At 49.4% G+C, this 20,636-nt stretch overlaps 9 protein-coding genes across 9 annotated transcripts; 3 read left to right on the top strand and 6 right to left on the bottom strand.

The window, feature by feature from the left end:
- Positions 1 to 873: 873 nt before the first annotated feature.
- Positions 874 to 1,623, bottom strand: BDW74DRAFT_173675 (uncharacterized protein; the record flags this gene model as incomplete). Its single annotated transcript, XM_073727840.1, has 1 exon — positions 874 to 1,623. The coding sequence occupies one exon, from the start codon at positions 1,621 to 1,623 to the stop codon at positions 874 to 876; it is 750 nt and encodes a 249-aa protein (XP_073588939.1).
- A 52-nt stretch (positions 1,624 to 1,675) lies between these two features.
- Positions 1,676 to 2,281, bottom strand: BDW74DRAFT_173674 (serine hydrolase domain-containing protein; the record flags this gene model as incomplete). Its single annotated transcript, XM_073727839.1, has 2 exons — positions 1,676 to 2,048; positions 2,136 to 2,281. 2 exons carry the CDS (start codon positions 2,279 to 2,281, stop codon positions 1,676 to 1,678), a joined length of 519 nt encoding a protein of 172 aa, XP_073588938.1.
- Positions 2,282 to 2,662: 381 nt separating this feature from the next.
- Positions 2,663 to 5,006, bottom strand: BDW74DRAFT_186349 (type-X family DNA polymerase). Its single transcript, XM_073731246.1, has one exon. It carries the CDS (start codon positions 4,712 to 4,714, stop codon positions 2,711 to 2,713), a length of 2,004 nt encoding a protein of 667 aa, XP_073588937.1. The 5' UTR covers positions 4,715 to 5,006; the 3' UTR covers positions 2,663 to 2,710.
- Positions 5,007 to 5,600: 594 nt separating this feature from the next.
- On the top strand, positions 5,601 to 6,967 carry BDW74DRAFT_186345 (isopenicillin N synthase family dioxygenase; the record flags this gene model as incomplete). The annotated part of the gene is made up of 3 exons (XM_073731245.1): positions 5,601 to 6,268; positions 6,338 to 6,725; positions 6,796 to 6,967. 3 exons carry the CDS (start codon positions 5,601 to 5,603, stop codon positions 6,847 to 6,849), a joined length of 1,110 nt encoding a protein of 369 aa, XP_073588936.1. The 3' UTR covers positions 6,850 to 6,967.
- Positions 6,968 to 7,337: 370 nt separating this feature from the next.
- Positions 7,338 to 8,898, bottom strand: BDW74DRAFT_173671 (fungal specific transcription factor domain-containing protein; the record flags this gene model as incomplete). The annotated part of the gene is made up of 3 exons (XM_073727838.1): positions 7,338 to 7,980; positions 8,048 to 8,397; positions 8,464 to 8,898. The coding sequence occupies 3 exons, from the start codon at positions 8,896 to 8,898 to the stop codon at positions 7,338 to 7,340; spliced, it is 1,428 nt and encodes a 475-aa protein (XP_073588935.1).
- A 665-nt stretch (positions 8,899 to 9,563) lies between these two features.
- BDW74DRAFT_173670 (uncharacterized protein) lies at positions 9,564 to 12,758 on the bottom strand (the record flags this gene model as incomplete). Its single annotated transcript, XM_073727837.1, has 2 exons — positions 9,564 to 10,891; positions 12,644 to 12,758. The coding sequence occupies 2 exons, from the start codon at positions 12,756 to 12,758 to the stop codon at positions 9,564 to 9,566; spliced, it is 1,443 nt and encodes a 480-aa protein (XP_073588934.1).
- Positions 12,759 to 17,555: 4,797 nt separating this feature from the next.
- BDW74DRAFT_144652 (uncharacterized protein) lies at positions 17,556 to 17,766 on the top strand. The gene has a single exon (XM_073723074.1). It carries the CDS (start codon positions 17,570 to 17,572, stop codon positions 17,750 to 17,752), a length of 183 nt encoding a protein of 60 aa, XP_073588933.1. The 5' UTR covers positions 17,556 to 17,569; the 3' UTR covers positions 17,753 to 17,766.
- Positions 17,767 to 17,813: 47 nt separating this feature from the next.
- BDW74DRAFT_144651 (uncharacterized protein) lies at positions 17,814 to 18,926 on the top strand. Its single transcript, XM_073723073.1, has one exon. The coding sequence runs from the start codon at positions 17,903 to 17,905 to the stop codon at positions 18,368 to 18,370; it is 468 nt and encodes a 155-aa protein (XP_073588932.1). The 5' UTR covers positions 17,814 to 17,902; the 3' UTR covers positions 18,371 to 18,926.
- A 277-nt stretch (positions 18,927 to 19,203) lies between these two features.
- Positions 19,204 to 20,398, bottom strand: BDW74DRAFT_144650 (uncharacterized protein). Its single transcript, XM_073723072.1, has one exon. The coding sequence runs from the start codon at positions 19,931 to 19,933 to the stop codon at positions 19,673 to 19,675; it is 261 nt and encodes an 86-aa protein (XP_073588931.1). The 5' UTR covers positions 19,934 to 20,398; the 3' UTR covers positions 19,204 to 19,672.
- Between the last annotated feature and the right edge of the window lie 238 nt (positions 20,399 to 20,636).

The raw sequence follows: 20,636 nt of genomic DNA, 5'->3' as shown, positions 1-20,636 counted from the left end.
GCTGGTGGCTCCGGAAATGGCGGAGAGGAGATTCCTAAGTAATTGGCAAGATCTACTTGGCTCACTCCGAGAGAGATTTGAAGCAAACGTGCGTGGATGGCGTCTTTGGTTGGCTGCGGTTTGTTTCGCTGTGTGAACTACATGTATCAGCCAGTAGTAGACAATTTACTGCCGCGGATCTTTCTCTGTACTGGAAAGACTGAGAGGACTTCTTCCTTTCAAGTTCAAAATTACCTGACAAGGCTCTATACTCAGCCTACCGAGTTTATTTCACCCTACCTAACCAAATTGCCTTCGTATCTGGATCCCACTGCCACCATAGACCTTCTATCGCGTTGTCTTCCCTAACCTGGAACTCCAACAGCAACTGCCTATAGTCACTTGCGCCAAGCTGCCCTGTTTCCAGCTATCTTCGCCTGGCTGGAACTAGCTGTATACGTCCGTATTATAAGGAACGAGTTGACACTCCGAGGCCCCGCGATGGTTGAAGATCTGTCGTATGCAAAAATTGAGTCAGGGTGTCGAGCCCAAAATTGCCAAGCACACGCAAGTAGCAAAAGGCTAGGTTATAAGCTAAATTATGTAAATTCTTTTATAAAAATTAGGTTAATTAAAATATTAACTTTTTAAGCTAGTATATTATATTATGTATAAGGATTTTACTTACTTAAAGGGTGTTTTTTAGTATTTAGTTTTTAAACATGGTTTATACTTGATCCTTGGCAATTCTTGGCAAGATTTGGCGACCAGACTTTGGCGACTTTAAAGTAAAATTCTAGGCTTAATATAAGTTTTAATTGAAGAAAGAAGTTAACTACCTACTTATAACCTTACTTATTATATTTTTTGAAAAATTTTTAGGAAACCTAAGTATTAACTATAAGCAACTTGCGCGTGTTTTGCAATTTTGGGCTCGACACCCTGACCTAATTTTTGCATACGACAGATCACAGAGAGCTCTTGGCCACGGTCATAAGGTCGCGCAACCACACTCATCGTGAAGCGGCCATTGAAGCCACGATACTCCCCAACATAGAACGTAGGGTCTCGTTCATGTTCTTGAGTCCGTCTGTTCTTCTCCCAAGGACGCTCAATCTCCTCTCGGTAATGGCTTGCTGCCAGCTCAGCTTCCTTCCTCGCCCAAGGTATCAGATCGACCGTGGGCTTTAGGTCGAATAGAGCCTGGATCAGGAGCTGAGTCGTGAATTCACTTGCATCGCCGTAGTCGCGGCCATTCGTTATCGTTACAACTGCACTCTGCGTATCGGGGAACGTGTACGCCGAGAATATCGAGCCGTGCATGCCACCGGTGTGCCCTATCATTGGGAATCGTTCCGCTTGGGTTTTCCCTAGTATATACTCGAGGTGAGTGCGGTGTTCCTTGTCTCGAGAGAAGTAGTTGCCGCTGAACTCTCCGAGCATTGAGGATGAGAGCATTGCCCGGAACCAGCCTAAGCAGTATACTGTGTCTTTGCTGAATTCCGGGTCGTTGGAAGGCCGGGTCCAGAAACCGCGGCGGATGCGGGTCATTTGTCTCAAGGTGTTACTAGGCACCTTTGGTTTATATTCAGGGTCTTTTTCACTTCGTTCGGCGTCGAGGACGGTGATGCACCAGGTGAGCATATCGTTAAGGGTACTACGCATCCCCGTAGCCGCAAGCCTAGGCGTATGGTCATCAGAGACAAGGAGCCGCGACAATATCTTCGCTCTCCAGATCGGACCGCCTCATAGCCGTTCTGCTCATCCCAAGAGGCTCGAGGATCCTCTCGCGAACAAATTCAGCGAACCGCTGCCCGGTCACTTTCTGTATAATCAAAGCCACCAGACCAACGGGACCATTGTTATAGTTCCAGTCCCTGTTAAACCTCTGATTCCCGTCTTTGTCAACGGTGGGCATGACGTTCAAGAGATGCACCAGATCATCCTCATCCGTCAGGATCGTCCCATGCGGACCAAACATGAGCATGGCCGGAGCTGTAAGACCGGTGCTGTGCCGTAGACAATCAATAATATCGGCCTCCTTGCCAATGCGGGGGTCTCCTTCGGGGCTAAACCCGGAAATGTATTTTCATATCAGGTCCTTCCAGTCTAGTTTTGCCTCTTCAACAAGAATCCTCACGGCGGCCGAGGTGAACATCTTCGAGCACGAGCCGATCATGAACATTGTGTCTGCGTCTGGGGTGGGACTCTCCGGGTTCGCATCACGATGACCGATGCTTTGCTTGAAGATGACCTCGCCTTGGTGGACGGCGCCGAAGGTGATCGAGGGGGTTTGGCACATTTTGCGGATCTGGTGGATTCGAGGGAGACAGTCCGATAATCGTTGGGTGAGGGTATCCATCAAGTAAACGAAGATTGGAAAGTAAGAGAGGAAGAAAAGAGCGAGCGTAGGGCGGAATGAAGGACGGCGGGACCTGGCGGAGGAAGATTCCTTGAAGCTCGGTGGTATCAAATGTTCAGTGACCAGGTGTTTCAAGAACCTGCCCAGCTGTTATCAATGCCACTTGGAAAGCCCTATTACATGGCAAACTGCAGTCCACATTTTCAGAGCAAGTTATCAAGGGATATATGCCAATGTGCAAATATATGTCTTGGGCGTGGCTACAGTACCTAGACCCGACTGAAGAATATATCCATGAATATAGTGGTAGGTAAATGAAGCCACAGCATAATCCCTAGTCCACGATATACTGATCAAAATCCAAAGCAGTTATCGCGTACACCTCTCCGTAGGCGGCCTCCAACCCACTCCCAGCCCCTCCATAACCATTCTCTCCCTATCTTGCCACGTCTCGCCCCCAGCCTCAAGGTCAATGACTTGACCGCCGGTGATTCTTTCCCTGACACCACTAGAATTGAACTTCCACCCGTGCGCCTTCTTCGCGTAACGCCGTAAATCTCTTTCAAAGGTCGTATCACCCGACCAACCCAGCACAGCGCAGCCAACCGTACGCCAGGGCGAGATGATGATGTCGACGCGGCGGTGGGGGTTGTCCTTCTTATTTGGGTCGAGTTTATCCTTGGGCGTCTGCCAGACGACGAGCGCTTTGTCTAGAGAATCAAAATGGTTACGGTCATCGTTGTCCCCGCGGTAGGGGAGGGTCTGCTGATTGCGGTTTGAGGTTGTTTGGTGTAGGGCAAGGGTATGCGTAATCCAACCTTCTGATTCCAGGGAAGCAACGACGTCAACAACAAGGTTGTGCGTGACTGTTTCGTTGCGGTGGGAGAGGATGATGTCGACGTCGTGGGAGACAGGCTTGCCGCGGCGGTAGCTGCCGACTATAATGCATTCCACGCCATGGCCGTCGTATTGAGCGTTTGGTCGGACAGAAGAAGAGTTTGCGTGCTGGCATATGATTTTGCCGATGGCTTCGACTTCAAATCTTGGGATGTCGAGAAGGAATTCGTCATAATACTTTACACCGATTTGCTGTACGCGCGAGAGGGAGTTCCAGCCGAATGCAACTATATCGTCGAGATCCCGCCACTGCCGCGCGTAGTAAAAATCTCGTGCAGTTTTCGACCCCACGCCCCAGATATTGTAGAATGTATGCAGAGTGCGCAGGTCAGGGTCTGTACCAAGGGCGTCTGCTGCACTAAGGGTACCAGATTCGGAAGCCTTAAATTCAACAAAGAGATTGGCAATCTTAACATCGCAGCCAGGCAAAGATAAAATTTGATTCCCACGTTGTATTTCGTATGGATATGCTGCTATTGCGGCGATGGCGGTGCTGTATGCGCGTACACCAATTTCGTCAAGATTCAGCTCGCGAATTGTACGGATCTTGATGAGCTGATCGATGAAACCCAGGTTCGGTGTATTCAAAAATGTAGAGCGCATGCAGGCGTACATGACACGATCACGCACCCAGCCTGGTGGTGGTGGCAAGGGCTCTGCTTCTTCGTTCTCGGATGTTGTCTGTCGGTATAGCTTAGGGGGTGGGTGGTGACTTGCATGCCCGTCAAGCCTGTTCCTGGACGGAGGATAAGGCACCTTGAATGCGGCGTCCTGTTTTGCGCGGTCAAGGATAGCCTGTGAGTTTGCAGCCTCCTTATCATCTTTTGTCGCCGGCTGCTCGATTTTACGTGCCCGGTATACCACAAATGGATCAAGCGGTATAAGCATCTGCGTCTCGACGCACTGCATTAACCAGTCCAATCGTACAACCCTAATTACCCCATCTTCTTTTCCAAATAGACCCGAAACACTTGTCATCCGATCCCGCTTCGACTTTGACCGCTGCGGATGCTCCAGATGCGCCGTGGGCCGCTTTCCACGCGCTCCATCCTCCTGACCCTCATCATCTGTACTCAAGTATATTTCATCCGCCGCAGGCTCATCCCTTGCATTGCCAATCCGTCTTCGTTTCGCGGGTAGGCCTGATTGCTGGGTTGGCTGTGAGGCAGGTATACCCTCCACCTCCTCCGTCCATACCCCTCTCGACCTCAGCTCCAGCGCAGCGCGCTTCTTTTGCCCTACTTTCCCGAGAATCAACGTAGCCTCCGCAACATCGTACGTCAAGCGTGCGCCGTGCTGGGACAGCGTCTCCTCTGCTTGGTGGAGCGCTTCGATATCAATATGGGTCGGTAGGACAAATATCGGCGGGCAGTCCGTCAGGCTCAGTCCTGTGCCCGTTGTCGATGGGTTCGTATCGGTTTTGAGGTCTTGATCTGGATCTTCTGAAGGTGTGGGAGACGCTGTGGTGGAGGACATTGTTGGGTGTTGAAATTATTGCGCATGATTGACTAGATCGTTGTTGTTGTATATATAGACGTAATATAGCAGTCATAAAGTGTATATCTAAGATTTCCAAGCTCGTTGAGGTGAATTGCGTATATAGGATTGAGGACTCGGCGGCATCGTATTTTGTCTGCGGGGAAAGGCAAGGTATCGTGAAAATTGGTAGACAGTTGGAATTAAGGCATGTGAGATAATTTCCATATCTCGATGAGTGAGATCCCATCGCATCTAGAAGCTATCCCTGATTCTTAAACGCGTGGTCGCTGTGAAGGGGGTCGAGGTGCGGGGAATTGAAAATCGACGATGGATGACGTCGTTTTGCGGTGAAATTGTTGCCTTGCTGCCTCAGACCAGAGTATATATCCCGTCTGTATAAATTAATAATATACGCAGTGATTACACACAGTCAGTATAAATTTTGATCAAGCTGCTTGCATGAGAAGGATGAACTGTCTGTGAGACTGTTATTTCTTGCCATGCCCTAATTTGCCATTCAAAAGCAGCTGACAGTGCAGGTGCAGGTGCGTCACTTGCGCGGCGAGTGCCGGTCAGGACCTTCCTCCATGAGGCTGCTCAAGAGTCCAAGAAGCCGGCGCGAACCGTCTTATCTCTGAAGGTTTACCATAGATATCAGAAATGACGTCCGATAACAATGCAAAGTAAAAGCAACCCTACCCTCTACATCCACCCTTGGAAACTCGGCCGAGTTGCCGTTTTGGGGAGCCAAACTCAATAGCGGGAGCATGAGAACTGGTGTAAGTTTTAAACAAGCGGAGTCCTCGCATCTCTCCAGATGTATATTAAGTGTTCCTGAAAGTTAAACTCCGACATTGCGTCCTAGCCCACGCTATACTGGAAGATGGCCACCACTCAGTCAGCCGCATCTACATACCAACTCAGGCTGCCCACAGCACAGGGCTACGTCTACCGGACCGTCCTCTCCAACCCAGCCCGCAACTGCTCGGACACCGAAGTCCCCATCATCGATATCTCCGGCATCTCTGGGCCCCAGTCCGAGCGGCAAGCAGTCGCGTCGCAGATCCGCGAAGCCGCCGAAAAGACGGGCTTCTTCTACGCGAAGAACCACGGGATTCCGCACGCGAGAATCGACGCCGCGCTGACCCAGACCAGGGCGTTCTTTGCACAGCCAGCCGAAGACAAGAGGAACGTGTCGATTGCAAAGTCGAAGTTCTTCAACGGGTGGTATGGACGGTATGACCAGATGACGCTGGATTCCGAGGGGCGCGATAACAAGGAGGGGTTTACGTGGCGGTATGATCCGCGGTACGATCCCGAGAAAAATCGCCATGAGGCGGGTGTAGTCGACGTCCCAGACGATGTGAGGAAGTGGTTGAGGGGCGAGGAGTTTGTGTGGGAGGGGACCGAGCACTTGCCCGACTTCAAGCGTGATATTATCGGCTATTGGCAGGAGTGCCTGGAGCTGTCAAGACGCTTGATCCGTGTGTTTGCGCTAGCCTTAGACCTGCCTGGGGACTATTTTGATTACCTTGTGACGTATCCCGGAAGGTAAGTATGCAGTGTAGGACTAGGCGCCCATGCAAGCCAGACTCGCCAGCTAACACCTTCGTTGCACAGTGACGGCCTGCTAAATTACTATCCTGCAAACACGCAGAGCTCTGAGGGCAAGCTCGACGTGGGCGTTGGTGCTCACACCGATCTCCAATGTTTCACGCTTCTCTGGCAGGACGCAGTGGGCGGGCTGCAGCTCCTTGATGCCACCGGGCAGTGGATCAAGGTGCCTCCCATTGAGGGAACCTTTGTCGTCAACATCGGTGATTACCTGATGCGCCTTACGAATGACAAGTGGAAGTCGACCGTTCATCGGGTTTATAATCATTCGCCTGTTGAACGGTACTCGATGCCGTTTTTCTTCGGTTTCAACTTCAACGAGCAGTGTGGCGTGCTGCCTAGCTGTGTGGATGATGACCATCCGGTGAAATATGAACCTATCAGTTGTGGCGAGGTATGTACTTCACATGCTGCAGTTACCTCGGAGCTTTTTCGATGTTGAGACTAATGATGTTTGATTATAGTGGAATCAGATGAGGTTTGCGGACGCTCTCGGGGATCCTGTTGCGAAGGACTGAGACGGAAGGATGACCCGGACCATAATGACATAGGCTTTGCTTTTCCTGACCTTATTTTATGAGTTCTCTTAACATTCAACTATCTTTTACCTGGGTGTCTAATCATCCATGATGTTTTCCCCCAGAATATATAAACCTTTACTATAGCTACAGTACCCGTACGCTTTTTGCTCCCGCCTCAGTAAAACAATAAACCAAATACAAACCATCACAGATCTAGTCGAGCTAAATCTGCCTCCAACATCCAGACTATAGCTCATGCCAATGGGATATCAGAGCATCTCAATCGTAGGAGCTTACAGCACTCGCGTACAGCAAGCACGTCGTCCTCCGTAGCCATCCGCTCAGCCCCGGCGGCCCTGCCCAAGATGATACAAGAACAGGCCGAGAACAACGCCGTTAACTGCGCCCTGAGAATTGTCGTTAGCGACCTGCTGACCGCAAATGGGGCCTGCAGCGGGAAACCCATAGAAACAGCATTGTAGTGCCTACCAGAATCTGAAATGCCCCGAAGGGGATCGAAGGGCAAGAGAGATGATTGTCCTTGAGGACCCGAAGCAGATGGCAATGGCCCGGTTCTGGCCAGGGGCGCTATCCGGATTGCTTTCGGAGCCGCAGTCATTTACCGCTCTATACCTACCCTGTAATGCCTGATTAATGTCAATTCTCATTTGCAGTAGAGCTACCGTTATATCAGTGCGTTGAAGAGCCACCCAGTCGTCATCTGTGCCTATGCCTGCACCTGCGTGCCCTGAGTCGGCATCAGCGTCCTCGTCAGCGTCAGAGTTAGCGTGTTCGTCGTCGTTCGCGGTCTGCAGGAACGAAGGAAGGCCAGCAATGATATCCGCAATTTTCTGGTCAGTGCGCTGCACAAAAGCCGCGGCTGCGTTTGCGTCTGGAAAGCGGACCACTCTCATCAATGTGTGAAACTCATTGTAGACTGTCGCCGCTTGGATCATGCTGAGTTGATAGTATATTGGCAGGTGCCTGGGCTCTTGGCGGGAATGTGAAAGTTCAGAATCAAGCTCAAACTCAGGATCCCAACCCAGCTCGTCTTCGTTGGTCAACGCTGGGAGACGAGTGTCGAAGTCATTTGAAAGTATCATGGGTGTTCGGAGAGGAACCGGAAGCCTAATAGTGTCCGGGTCAACGAAAGCTGCGGATATGATGCTTTTCAAGCAAGTAGCGACTTACTCACCAATCTGTAATAATCAAGCTCCACCACAACCTGCGGCAAAGCTCAGCCTCACGGGGAGGCATTTTGACCAGTTGCGATTCTTTGCAGATGCCTAGTGCTTGGGCCTGTCTTATCGCTATTGGCCATACATGGAGGAAGCACTGATGTTCCCCAAGACTTTCGAACACGATGCGTAATGTGACAATCGCTTGCACACATAGTAGTCGGGGAACACGGAGGAACTCTGCTCGATGCAAATAAAAGAGCGCGGAATCGAACCATTTTCGGAGTTTAGAAGCTTTGTCTCCTGGGCCTAAATGGAGGTTATCTCCCATAGAATCGTCTGTAAGATCATGCAATAGAAGAACTGCCTGCCGTGATGTTAGAAAATGTCGGTAAGGTTACTCTAGGAGCAGGGTAGGGTAATCTGGTCTCACTGATAATATCGCAAAGTACAAGGCCAGCCATGCCGGTTCATACGCCTCACGAGCTTCTCGAGTCTTCTCAAAGTCCCAGAATCGCTCATGCTGCTCATTGAAGGTTGCATGGTGAAAGGAGAAGGACATCCACGAGACACGCAATGCTGCCATCTCAACCAGATATGTGCTCAGGGCTCGTGGCGGAAAATCCACCTGCCAAAGCGTAGTCACTGTCGAGGACACGGCTTGGTCCGCGATAGAACTGAATAGTTCCTGCAAGCGTTCATTTGCCTGGCGGTTTGGCATATTCGAGCCATGCTTTCTCTGACCCATCTCCAGCTCAGCGTGCTCGGAACTCATCAGCTGGAACGGAAACTCCTGGCTAGTGGTCTGAGTGGGGGTCGCTGACTGTCTTCGTCTCCGATTTGGTCTATGGCTCCTGGAGTCCGACATAACGCTGCATATGTATGCACTTTAGCATCTCTTGTCCATGATCAGGTTTACGGCAATTCGCACCTTAGGATGCTCGGTCGGACCAGCACAGCCTCGCGCTGGCAGCTTGCGCCTTCTCCCCGGCGAACGCAGCGTATGCAAGGGATAGTTTTGTTGCATTTGACCTTGCGTTGGCTGCAGGACATGCAGGATCTTGGAGCTCGCTGGCTAATACGAGGCTGATTGTTTTCGTTCATCATGTACCTAGGTAGAAAGTGCGCGTACATTGGGATGAGAGAGAAGATCTTTGGGGCAGCCTGATAATAACTAGGCAGGTACTGTAACGCCACCGTAATGCCTCCTCGATAAGGACGATGTTTCCACCAGGTAACGTAATTCGGCGGGTAAGTATCTCGACTTTATCGGACTGATCAGCAATATCACCAGTCTACAATAATAATCTCAGATATTTTACTGCTAGAACATCACTAATCCTCGACCGTAGCTGTCGCTTGCCTACTGGGATTTTTTTTGGCACCCTACGATACCGCAGCGGGCGCACCCTTGAGATGTCACCTCTGCGCCTTCCTCAGAGAGTCATCATTGACTCCAACCTTGGAACTTCCCTACAATCTCCATCATCCAAAATCGTTATGCTCTAACATTTACCATGCAATTACAAACATCTATCGCTCAGTGCCGGTCCCAAACCTGTCCACGACCCATTCACACCACTTCGTAAAGTCCGCCTTCCACTCCATGAGCCGATCCAGTTTCAGGCCAACACAACCCTCGCTCGCCCGAAAGCCCTGCGCCCACTCATTATGGCTCTGATCTTCAAAGAGCGCCCACTTGATACTATTCTCGACCATATCCGCCAGTCCTGCAAGCTTAACATTGTCTGATGCCAAGAGAACCTGGAGAAAATCATGCCCGAGCCCAGAGTATCCATGGCCCAACATACCCGGATCATCGTTGCTCAGAGAGGTGGCAACACCCCGCGAAAGAAGAGCAGCAAGCGGGTGCGTTAGAGCCGAAGACGTAAGACGAAGAACCTGGTGCGAGATGGGACATGTCTCGATAAGAATATCGTTCTCGACGACCTTCTGCATGAGAAGCGGGTGCTTGTAGAGAGACACGCCGTGTCCGATTCGTCGTGACCGGAGGAGTATTGCGTCTGCTAGGTTCCAGTCTGTGGAGTTTCCATCGCCGAGACACTCGCCTGCATGGAAAACGAAGGGGAGTTCAATGCCCTCCTGCGTGCATCGCTGTCGGAACCAGACACAAATCGGCATCAAAGTGCTGAGTGGCGAGCCGCGGTCCTCTTGACCGACAAAGTCAACGCCGCAGAGGAGGTCTGGATAGAGCCTTTTGAGGGCGATACATGCCTCTAGGCTCTCGCGAATGGAATTCTCAGGGAGACTACGCACAACTGCCCATATCAAGCGAAGGCCCCAGAACGCGCTGTCCCCAGGCCTAGCGGATGCCATGAAGGCAACAAGCTCTTGATGCAGACACTCTAAGAGATAAGTGAAGTGTGGATCACCATGAACCTGCCCATCTTGCTGGAATGGCTGCACCAGGGAGATCCGGAGCTCAGCGTATCGTATGCCATCCTCTTGCAATCTGGAAAGTAGTTGGCGGATACACCGCCGGAAGATGGGCTCCGTGTAAAAGAGCCCGCTGGTGACCAAAAAGCACGAAGTGAACTTCTTCCAAATATCGTCGACACCCTGATGCCCCAAGAGTGTCTCTCGCGGTGTAATGGACATCTGCGCTTTGGCCCATTCTTTGAACCCCACCAGTCCACCGGGATGGCTCGTTGCAGCCTGGTTGAGCGGCACAGGCGTGTCGGGCGGATACGACGGAGACCAGATACAAATATCAGCGTCACGGAAGGCCGAAGTATCGGCACAGTACAAGAACCGCGCTGGGCTCCCATTCTCGCACGCCTGGCTATCTGGATTGGGGCTGAGCGGACACGGACTGATGAGCGAGTACCCAAGATATCGAGCTAGTTATTTTATGCAGAACAAGGGATGCGTTATCAACTCTACTGGAAGAAATATTCTTTATAGAGAAGAGGAGGACAGGCTTTTGGTTAACTTGGTGCTTGGATCGCTCAGTTGCCGTCACTTGAATATATGGAACTATATATAATGACACCTACTCGCTTTGGTGAATCAACTCTCACTCGACACAGCCATCACTTGAATACCGCTAGATAGACATGATTAGCCTATACTATTATTTGCGAGCATCTACGATCATGGATGCGGTAGATGATACAATTGATTCGAGTGACGATAAACTAGCTGTAGTGTACGTACAAGGAGTATTGAGCGTATGAAATTTCGAGCAAGACAGGAAGGAGTAGTTATGTACATAAAGCGTTGGATAATACAAGAAGGGCATGCTGAGTTCAGAAAGAACTGAGTACATCGAGATGCGCCGAGCGCATAGAGCGTTCTGTACATGAGAGAAACAGAGAAGCAGTCAGTAGGTACATGAGCTAGATAGTACATGAAGAGAGCTTTCTAGTGCAAGCGTCTCTGAGTACATCAGTCTTTGAGCAGTGAACGCTTCAAATACACAATTTGTTGAGGCTCATGGCACTCTTGCATATGACTACCGGAGCGGCTGGCCTTCATAATTTGACATAACAGATGGGGAAAGAAAGGTTCAGTGGTGACTGACAAAATTAAGAGACCAAATTCAAGCTTCGGAGACAGGAGAATACCCTAGGTCCACGTATATAGAACAAATCTCTGGCGGACACGAAAGATTATTGTACGGTATAGAATCAAGCTTTATACAGTAAGCTTTCAGACGCGTTGGGCCCCCAGCGTGGATGCGTGCCTTCCTAATTCTTGCCGCCGGGCTCTGCACGCGTTCCTCGCAATCACGTCGTGTCTTAACTCTGATCATCTCTAATAGCCAATCTGGGTCAAACTGTCAACAATCCATGATATAGTAACAGAGCAATCATAATTCGTGTCTATCGCGACGAATATAGTAACTTTGACACTTGTGCAACAATTATATACCTTTATTTACAAGTTCCTGCGCGCAGATCAGCGGGATCAACCAATGGTTTTGAACCCTGCAGGTGGCGCACTTGACAGTGCCGATCACTGCCTCGGTGCTTTAGTGTCCGAGGCCGAAAGTTTGTTTTCCTGATTTGTAATTCTATTGGTCAGCACCAATGGATCAGAAAGCTTATTTTCAATCGGGTGCTACCTGCGGATGCAAACCTAATCACAAACTATAATCCAACAACCAACAACATCGCTCCCCTCGAGGTGATCCCGCGCAGCAAGTTGATCTTTTGCAGTCGCAAACCACCACCGCGCGCTATCACTACCAGCGTCCCTCTTCGTCAAACTCTGTCGGACTTCTCTTCTACACTTTTTCCTTTCCACACTTTTGTATTTAGGCTTTGCGTTTTGGCTTTGCTTGTTTTATGGTTATTTGTATCTGGCGCTTCTGTCTTCCGTTGTTTTGTGCTTCGGTGTCTGCTTCGTTCTGCCATTGAGAGTCCATTAGCTTGGTCTTGTTTTTTTGAGTGACTGATTCTTCTTGTTTTGTACTGCCTAGGTTCCATCCTTGTGTATCTCTCTCTTCCCTTGTCTTATCTACACTGTCTTGTTCTGCTGTACCTGGATCTCGTTCTTGAGCATCTTGTTTCGACTTGGCTTGTCATAATTCCCTTGTTCTGTATGCCTGGGTCTCGTCCTTGAGCATTTTTGTCTTCCATTGCTATCACAATCTTGGTTTTCTTTGATCTTCCCATCTTGTTCTTGAGCATCGGTTTGGTTCTTCTCTTGGGCGTTCTGCTTCCTGCCGCGGTATTTTGTGGCTTGCTCCTCTGTATCAACCATTCTTACTCCTCTATCTCTACTTCTGTATCCTTACTTGCATTTCACTGGCGTTTGGGTATGCTTTCTGGGTCTGCTTTTACGGCGCTCGGCGTTTTGTCTTGGCTTCTTGCTCTTGGGTCTGCTTTTCTGGGTCTGCTTTACGGCGTTTTGGCGTTCGGCGTTTTGATTTCTGGGTTTGCTTTTCCACTGCATCTTTATCGGTCTTATCCTTACCTCCTCATTCTTAAATCCTCATCCATCACTTTACCTTCTTTGTCGTCCTGTCTCATTCTTATCCTGCCCTCATGTCTTTGTCTTCTTCATCAAACTTTCCCATTCTCCCTGTCTGGTTGGGCTTGCCCTTGGTTCTGTCTTCTCTTTGCCTGTTTTGCATTGTGTCTGCTTGAGCGTCCGCAACGGTGTGCACTCCAGACTGTTTTGTATCTCTCTTGTTCTTCCCATTCCTTCTAGTCTGTCCAGGCCACACATGGATGGGTGATTGGGCTGCGGCCTGGGCTATGTTTTGCTTTTCCTGTATAGCATTGATGCCTGCTTGAGCGTCCGCAGCGGTGTGCACTTCAGCGTCTTTTGACGCCCTCTCTTGTTCTACTTATCCTTATTCTCCCTCTTTTTGTCCAGGCCACACATGGTTGGGTGGTTAGGCTGCGGCCTGGGCTCTGTACCATAGCTTAGTCTTATCCAATTTGATCCAATTCCTGCCCCCATTCAATGCTGTGCTCTGTAGACCCATTGTAGTCTTGGCATTCGGCGTTAGGGTTTAGGCTTTTAGCTCGGAAGCGTACTCGGTCGTTCCTTCCGGAATCTATGCTTGTTTAAGCGGCGGCGTGGACCTCGGACCCAAGGCCTTCAACTCATTCTGCCACTTTCGACGGCTCATGATAGCTGCATGCATTTCTTTACGGACTCTAGATTTCTTCTTCCATGCTTCGTCAGTCCATTTTTCGTCCTCAACCGCCTTTCTTGTTGCACCACTTCTCAATTTCTTTGGCCAGCTTCTCCTTCTTGTTCCTGACCACCTCAGCTCCATCATACCTAGATAGGCTCGACCAGTTTCTGACAGGAATAAACATGTTCTATTGCAAATCGGGTTTCGTTTCGCCTTCTTGCTTTTGGCTTTCCTCATTATTTCCGTCTCCCGGTTTCCTCCGTCGTGCGCTCCATCCCTCGCCATTGCGGCTCTTCGTTCCGACCCGTAAACCTACGATACAGAAAAGTTTCTTTTGAGTTTGTCTTTTCGCTAATCGCGTAGAACGTTCTACTGCGTCCCTGTCCTGACCCGACGAGTCCCAAAACTCTATCTAATCACTTCCATTTGTCAGCTCTGGTGATCCCGCTACTCTCCCTCTGCCTATTTGTTCTTCGTTTTTTCCCACTTTCCTCCTTCCTCTTTTCTCTCTCCTTCATACATTTGCCACTTCCTTTCCTCCTTCCTCATCCTACTTCAGGCCTTCCTATACCCCCTTGTACATACATAGTCTCGTATAGATATAGTGGTTGATAGACAATGAAGCCATCTCATTGTATTATATCATGGTGTAGTTGTACAATGATAGAGCTAAGTATCCCTCCCTCCTGTAACGAACCAAGCTAACCTACTACCTCGACACAGCCTCGTCCCAGGTCCGGCAGGGTGGTAGGGTGTGGCCTGGGACATCGTATCTTGCTAGATACAACCAATCTTTGGAACCTTTCTCTTTTCTTTTGTTCTTTCCTTTTTCTTGCATCTCATCGTATTCTTATGCCAAACCCGGTGGGTGGTCGGGGTGGTTTGGGCCGGGTCCAGGCTGGGTGGTAGGGGAGGCCCGGGTAGCATGTGAGTTCTTCCTCATCTCGAACAGTGCTGACACTTCTTTAGGTCTTCCCATGTCTTGGTAGGGTGGCTGGGACGGGCATGGGTTATCCGGCACGGTGGGAGCGGTTTTCCGACTCCGACTCCAACACCGACTTCGACACCCTCACAACATCTTCTTTATTCTTATTTTTCATTATTCTTATCTTCTTCTTTTCGCCCCCCTCTACTTCTTCTTTCCTATGTCCTGGTTGGGAGGTAGGGACGGGCATGGGAAGACAGCCTTTTGGCTGTCTTGCGTCCTGTGACACACACACATACAGTAAGTAAACCCACTCCATCTACCTGAGCAGCAAGCTAACTCATGACCATGCTAATGATGCTGCAATTCATCTATCTTCAATCTCCCAGGCCAAGGTTGGGCGGTTGGGAGGGCCTGGGCACTAACATCTAGCAACTAACCTTTTTTTATGGAATAATGCTTCAATGTCCATCTAGCAACTAACATCTAGCACCCATTGCTCCAAGGAGGGTGGACGGGCCGGGCATGGGATCCTTGCCGGGTGTGAGAGTGAGATGTAGAGTAAGTACCTTCCCTCCCACATTTCTCCTTGGCTGTATGCTAGCTGACCTCTTCTAGTACGGACTTGGGATACCCGTTACATCTCTTGGGCCTCTCACATCTTTCTCCTTTGCCCCGGTTGGGTGGTTGGGAATGGGCATGGGTTATCAGATATGGAAGGGTGGTTGTGAGGTAAGCACTGCATCTATCTTCTGTTGTTCTTTGGATCCATGTACTTTAGCTAATTTCATGTTATATTTACTCTTCGGCATCCCGCGACTCTCTCTCATGTCCTGGTTGGGTGGTAGGGACGGGCATGGGTTATCAGATGCGGGGGGTGGGTGGTTCGTGAGGTAAGCATTGCATCTATCCTTTCCTGTATTTGTTATTCTTTAGATACATATACTTCAGCTAACTTCATGTACTTATTTATGTTTACTCTCCGGCATCCTACACCTTTCTCCATGTCCTGGCTGGGTGGCAGGGACGGGCATGGGTTATCCGACGTGGGGGTGAGTGGTTCGTGAGGTAAGCAATGCATCCATTCCTTTGTCGTTCTTTGCATAGCTACATGTACTTCAGCTAACTTCTTGTACGTATATGCGTCTACTCGCTGTAGAGGCTCTTTGGAGACCACTCAAGCGGTATATAGATAGTTCTAGCTGTACTTATGTTGGAATCAATCCAATCCAATCCAATCTTAACTTGAAACTTATTTCCTATTGTAGGTGTAGCCTAGATCTTATGTACCTAGTCAGAAGTTAGAAATGTCGGGCCAGTCCGGAAAGTTAGAAACGTCGGACCTGATTACACCCGGTCCGGAAAGTCAAAAGTCCCATATACTTACTCCCTGCCTTGGTGTTTTGGTATTATATCGGGCACCGTTCGCCCCTACTACATCCCCCCCCTTTCCTTGATGACACGTAGACGACGTTGCCGCTGTTTCTTCCCTCGATTTACCATTCTAGCACTAGCTTTAGGCTACATTTCGAACTCAGCTCTGTCCGGATCGACAGTGTGGCGGAGGCTGGGTGCAGCGTGTCATACTCAGAAAGCCTTGACCTTGTACTATCGACCACTCGCAATGACTACTACTCACTGAGACGTAGGCTACGAGATTAGAGTATCACAGCCGCTCCTTTCTCACGCTCTGATTGCATTACCACGCCCCATGTTAGACTCAAAAATCTGCGAAAGAAGTCGAGCGATGTACCTCGTACCTCGTACAGCCTAAAAGCGACGCAGTTGGAAGCACCGAATTGAATAGAGATTTAGTCCATATAATCGAGAAATGACGGAAGTCCAGAAACCTCGCTTTCTAGCATCGAAGATTTGGTTTGACGGCGCAGACAGCGACTCAACAAGATGCCCGGAGACGTCCTCACCACCGCCGATCTTCATATCCTCAATTTCTCGGTTATCTGGGGTCTCACAGAAAAGCGATAGTTCTGTTCCCATGTGGACCAGAGGTCATTGCACATCGGTTAGGACTGCATGAAGCCAATGGGAGTGGAGGGCGAAGCTGAGGGCAAAGGTCTGTGTTACCTTCCTCCCATGAACAATGTTACCTCGAACTGTGCAGACTGTCAGGGAAGAAAGAATTGGTTGTACAAACCGCAGTCTTGGTATTGCTTTTTTTGCGCACATTTGTCCAATGGCGATGGTCTGCGATCCTCTCAGTCTGAACAACTGAACAACTGAACAACTGAACGCTGTGTCTGCCGTGGTTCTCTGGCTTGTTATATATATACAGCCGCCTAAGCCTTCTTCTCTTATGTCTCGCACTCATTACCTTTTGTCTCTCGCCTACTGCCTCTCTTCATTTTTCTCCAGTCTTTCTTTTACACACTTTCTCTTTGTCTTTACAGGTATACTCCATGCCTTTACTCTCTTTTTCGAGCCTTCTTAGGTCTCATCTGCCGACCTACCTGCTTCCCCTTTACCAACCTACACTTCTACCTGCGTCTGCTTTTTCTTCCGTCGTGAATTCCCATCTTTTTGGTTATTTTGTACTCCCCATTGTCGGCCTCTTTCTATACTTCTTTTCTCTCCTACTTCGAGTCGTTAATCAATTTCTTTGTCTGTCTCTTACTAATTATTTAGTTCTCCTTCTCCTCCGCAAGGCTTTATAATACTCATTCTTCCATATTCTTTCTGTTCCAGCGGTTTTGGGTATGGGCATGCGCATAGTACGGGCAATTAGTTGCCGCTGCCTACGCACATGTTTCTGTCCAGTAAGAGTCAAAGTACACAATCGTTCTCTTCCTGGGACGTTTTGCCAGGTCCAAACTCTCCGAGCGCGGAGCTGGCGAGATCAAGCCTTCGCCATGGAGTTCGTTTGTGCAAGGCGGGTTGCTGCCCTGCTGGCCATGGGCGGCTCGGGCTGGCTGGAGCTCATCCCCTCTTTGCGACTTCTACTGCCGTAACAAGCTCGTTTTCCTATGTTGGCATTTCTCTAACATGCCCAGGGTACACCCCGACCAGCTTCTCTGCATCCCGTTCTTTCACTACTTAGGTTTGGGATTTATCTTGACAGAACACTGCGTCCTCTTCACCACTCCTGAAGAATTATGCCGTCTTGCACCGCTCGTTGTCGAACTGAGAAAGATCCATCGACGATGTAGGTGGACGTTACCCTTCTGACTTCCATACTTTCAGTCACACTTCAAACTAAAAATTGTGATCTCCTCCAGGCTTCTCGTCAGTCGCTGGTCATCACGAAGTTCCTGCCTGTCCCTCAGCCATCGAAACGAGATTCTCGTCAATGGTCGAAGCATACGACATGTGCTATGCATGTGCTATCTCAATGCCTTTCCGGCACCTCTTTTGCCTACAATAATCGCCGCACCAAGCACAAACAAGAGTGTCGTCCGGTATAAGGACTTGGATCTATTGCTCGGAGAAGTACTGGTAGAAATGGGAAATGGCGCGCCTCGGTCTCGAACAGGTCGTCCCTGTGACGTCCAACCATATCTCGATTCCGAACCCGTCAGATCCCGTTATAAATGTAAGCCCGCTCCACCAACTCTACGCTTAGTCAAGGAAGCCACCAAGTGCTCACGAGGTTTTACCCCTTGGCGGCACTGCCGCCATCGGAGCGCGAAGATTAAGCCCCCTTTCTCCGGAAGTCAAATGATTGAGGGGCAAATTGGAATTATATCCGCTTATTGTCCAGCCTCTCTTCATGCTCTCATCTTTTTTCTTGCTCTCGCTTTATTTCATGCTCTCGCTTTACCTCATGCTCCGTCTTCCTGGCCTTGATGATTGTCTTCTTTCATGGCCTCGTCTCCCTTTAAGACTTGATCCCCCTTGACGATTCTGTCTGCCTTCATGACCTTGTCTCCTTTCATAACTTGTTCGTCCTTCATCACTTGGTTCGAGATACCTACATCCGCCACGACGTTAGGCGTCGAAAGAACCAGTGCCTCCTGAACTACTCAAAATACCTACATCTGCCACGGTTCTAGAGGTCAAAACCCAGTATAGCTCAAATGGGTCGGCGGTTCCCACGCCTCTGGCAGCATCCTCGCAAATACTAGACGGAATCACCTTCTGCAAATCAAGGGAGCCTTTCACATAAAGAAGTAATGCCACTGGGCTGGAAACAACCGCTATTTATAGGATACCTGCAGGCAAATACCTACATGCTAGAGGCCACGCCATCAATGTATCGAGCAGGGATTACTAAAGTCGGTCACCTCAAGCAAGCAGCAACGCTAAAGTTGCTATAAGAAGCTGAGCAAAACTCGACCTTGCCCTTGACCGTTGGCGGCCCGGCCCGGCCCGGTTCCCTAGGTATGGAGTGTGGGTTATGTTAGCCTCGAGTTTACAAGTTACTTTTGGAAAGAGAAACGATACTTACAAGTTGTTTTTTGGTTGAGACATTTCGCTTTCGCCATCCCTGCCGCCCTACCGACGAATGGGTTTTTTTTTTTATGCGGTGTGGATTGGGATATTTTAGGTTTTCGACGTGGAAGATTTTTTTGTTCAGGGGAGTTTTTTTTTCATTCGTTTTTTGGTTTTTTTTTTTTTTTTTTTTTTTTTTTTTGCGGTGTGGAATGGGATATTGTAGGAGGTCGGAGTGGGAGATGTTTGGGGGGTTTGGTGTATCAGAGCTCATACTCAGCCCGTTCCTCCATCCCGCCTGGGCATGAGCGTGAGATGATACGTAGCACGTCTGCTACAGTGGTTTTGTTTTGTGATTTTGGTTGTTGGCTGTTGATTGTTTTTTGATGGTATTCGAGGCATGAGGACCTTCGTATGTTGATGTATTGTTGTTTTAAGCCGCTGGAGACGATCCCCGGCACGAGTGGACTTGAGATAGCCTCAGAAGCCCTAATGATACCATGGTGTGAGCAACCTTAGACAGAACACTGGTGTCGCTAGGTTGGCGGCCTGGCTGTAGAAATTGACGACCACTGACACCATCCCCGTGTTTGCTTTGGTTGATAAGGCTTCTGTGGCTGTGCCGAGGGTTTTCAGGTGGATTTGAGCAGCTGTGAACAGCAAAGAGCGTAGCATGAAATACAAACAGCCGGAGTTGGTGATTCTCGGACGTTGGCGTCACCGGGTTGGCGGCCCGGTTGTGGTTTTGGATTTGTCACTGCTGATGTTAGCTCGTTGTGTGCAGCGTCTAAGGGATTGAAGACTTACCCGACACCGTTTTTTTGCGTCTGAGCATCGACTCGGGTATGTAAGTAGGTTGCTAGGCCGATGCTGTTGTAAAACAAAGTGTGACGTTGTTTGTTGGAAGGTTTGTCTCATATCTTGATGAAATAATGTTATAATCAACCAAAAGCCTATCTCACCCACCAGCCCAGGCATTTTGGTTGATCGACTCTTTGTTGGTTGACTAAAATGAAGAGATTGGTGGAGAGAGAATGGAGGGTATTTGCAAGAAGGGTATAGAAGAGAAGGGTATTTGGAAGAGGGGCGTACAAGAGATGGATATAGAAGAAAGGGTTTAGAAGAAAAGGGTAGAGAGAAGGAATTTTGGAGGAGTAGAGAGAAGAGGGTGGAAGAAAGACGTCCTGGAGAGAGAAAATAATACAACCCACCCCTGCTATAGGTATACGGATAATCAGAACATGTCGACTGACAGAAGATTGCGGAGGTTAGAGTGCAGGGGGTTGTTAAAAGAGGAAAGGAAACTAGGGATCGTCAATGCGTGGAGTAGAGGAGAGTCACCATGCCCGTCCCAACCGATGATCCGCCCAACCAAGGCATGTAATGGCGAGAAATAAGAGTAGAAGAGGGGAAGCTGATTGGGGACGGAACCAGCAGAGGGGAAGGTATAAGTGGCTGGAGGAGGACGGAGCCAGCAGAGGAAGGAGAGAATTGTAAGTTACGTGGAAGTGGTGAGACCCATGCCCGTCCCTGCCGCCCTACCATGACATGGTTGGTATGGTTTTGATGGTGTAAGGAGAGAGGGAAAGGTAGAGAAGGTAGAGAAGGTAGAGAAGGTAGAGAAGGTAGAGAAGGTAGAGAAGGTAGAGAAGGTAGAGAAGGTAGAGAAGGTAGAGAAGGT

The sequence above is a fragment of the Aspergillus multicolor genome (assembly GCF_047715735.1).
Source record: "Aspergillus multicolor strain CBS 133.54 unplaced genomic scaffold BDW74scaffold_2, whole genome shotgun sequence".
Lineage (NCBI taxonomy): Eukaryota > Fungi > Ascomycota > Eurotiomycetes > Eurotiales > Aspergillaceae > Aspergillus > Aspergillus multicolor.
Note: the sequence above shows the minus strand (reverse complement) of the source record. Positions and strands in the feature narration are given on the sequence as shown.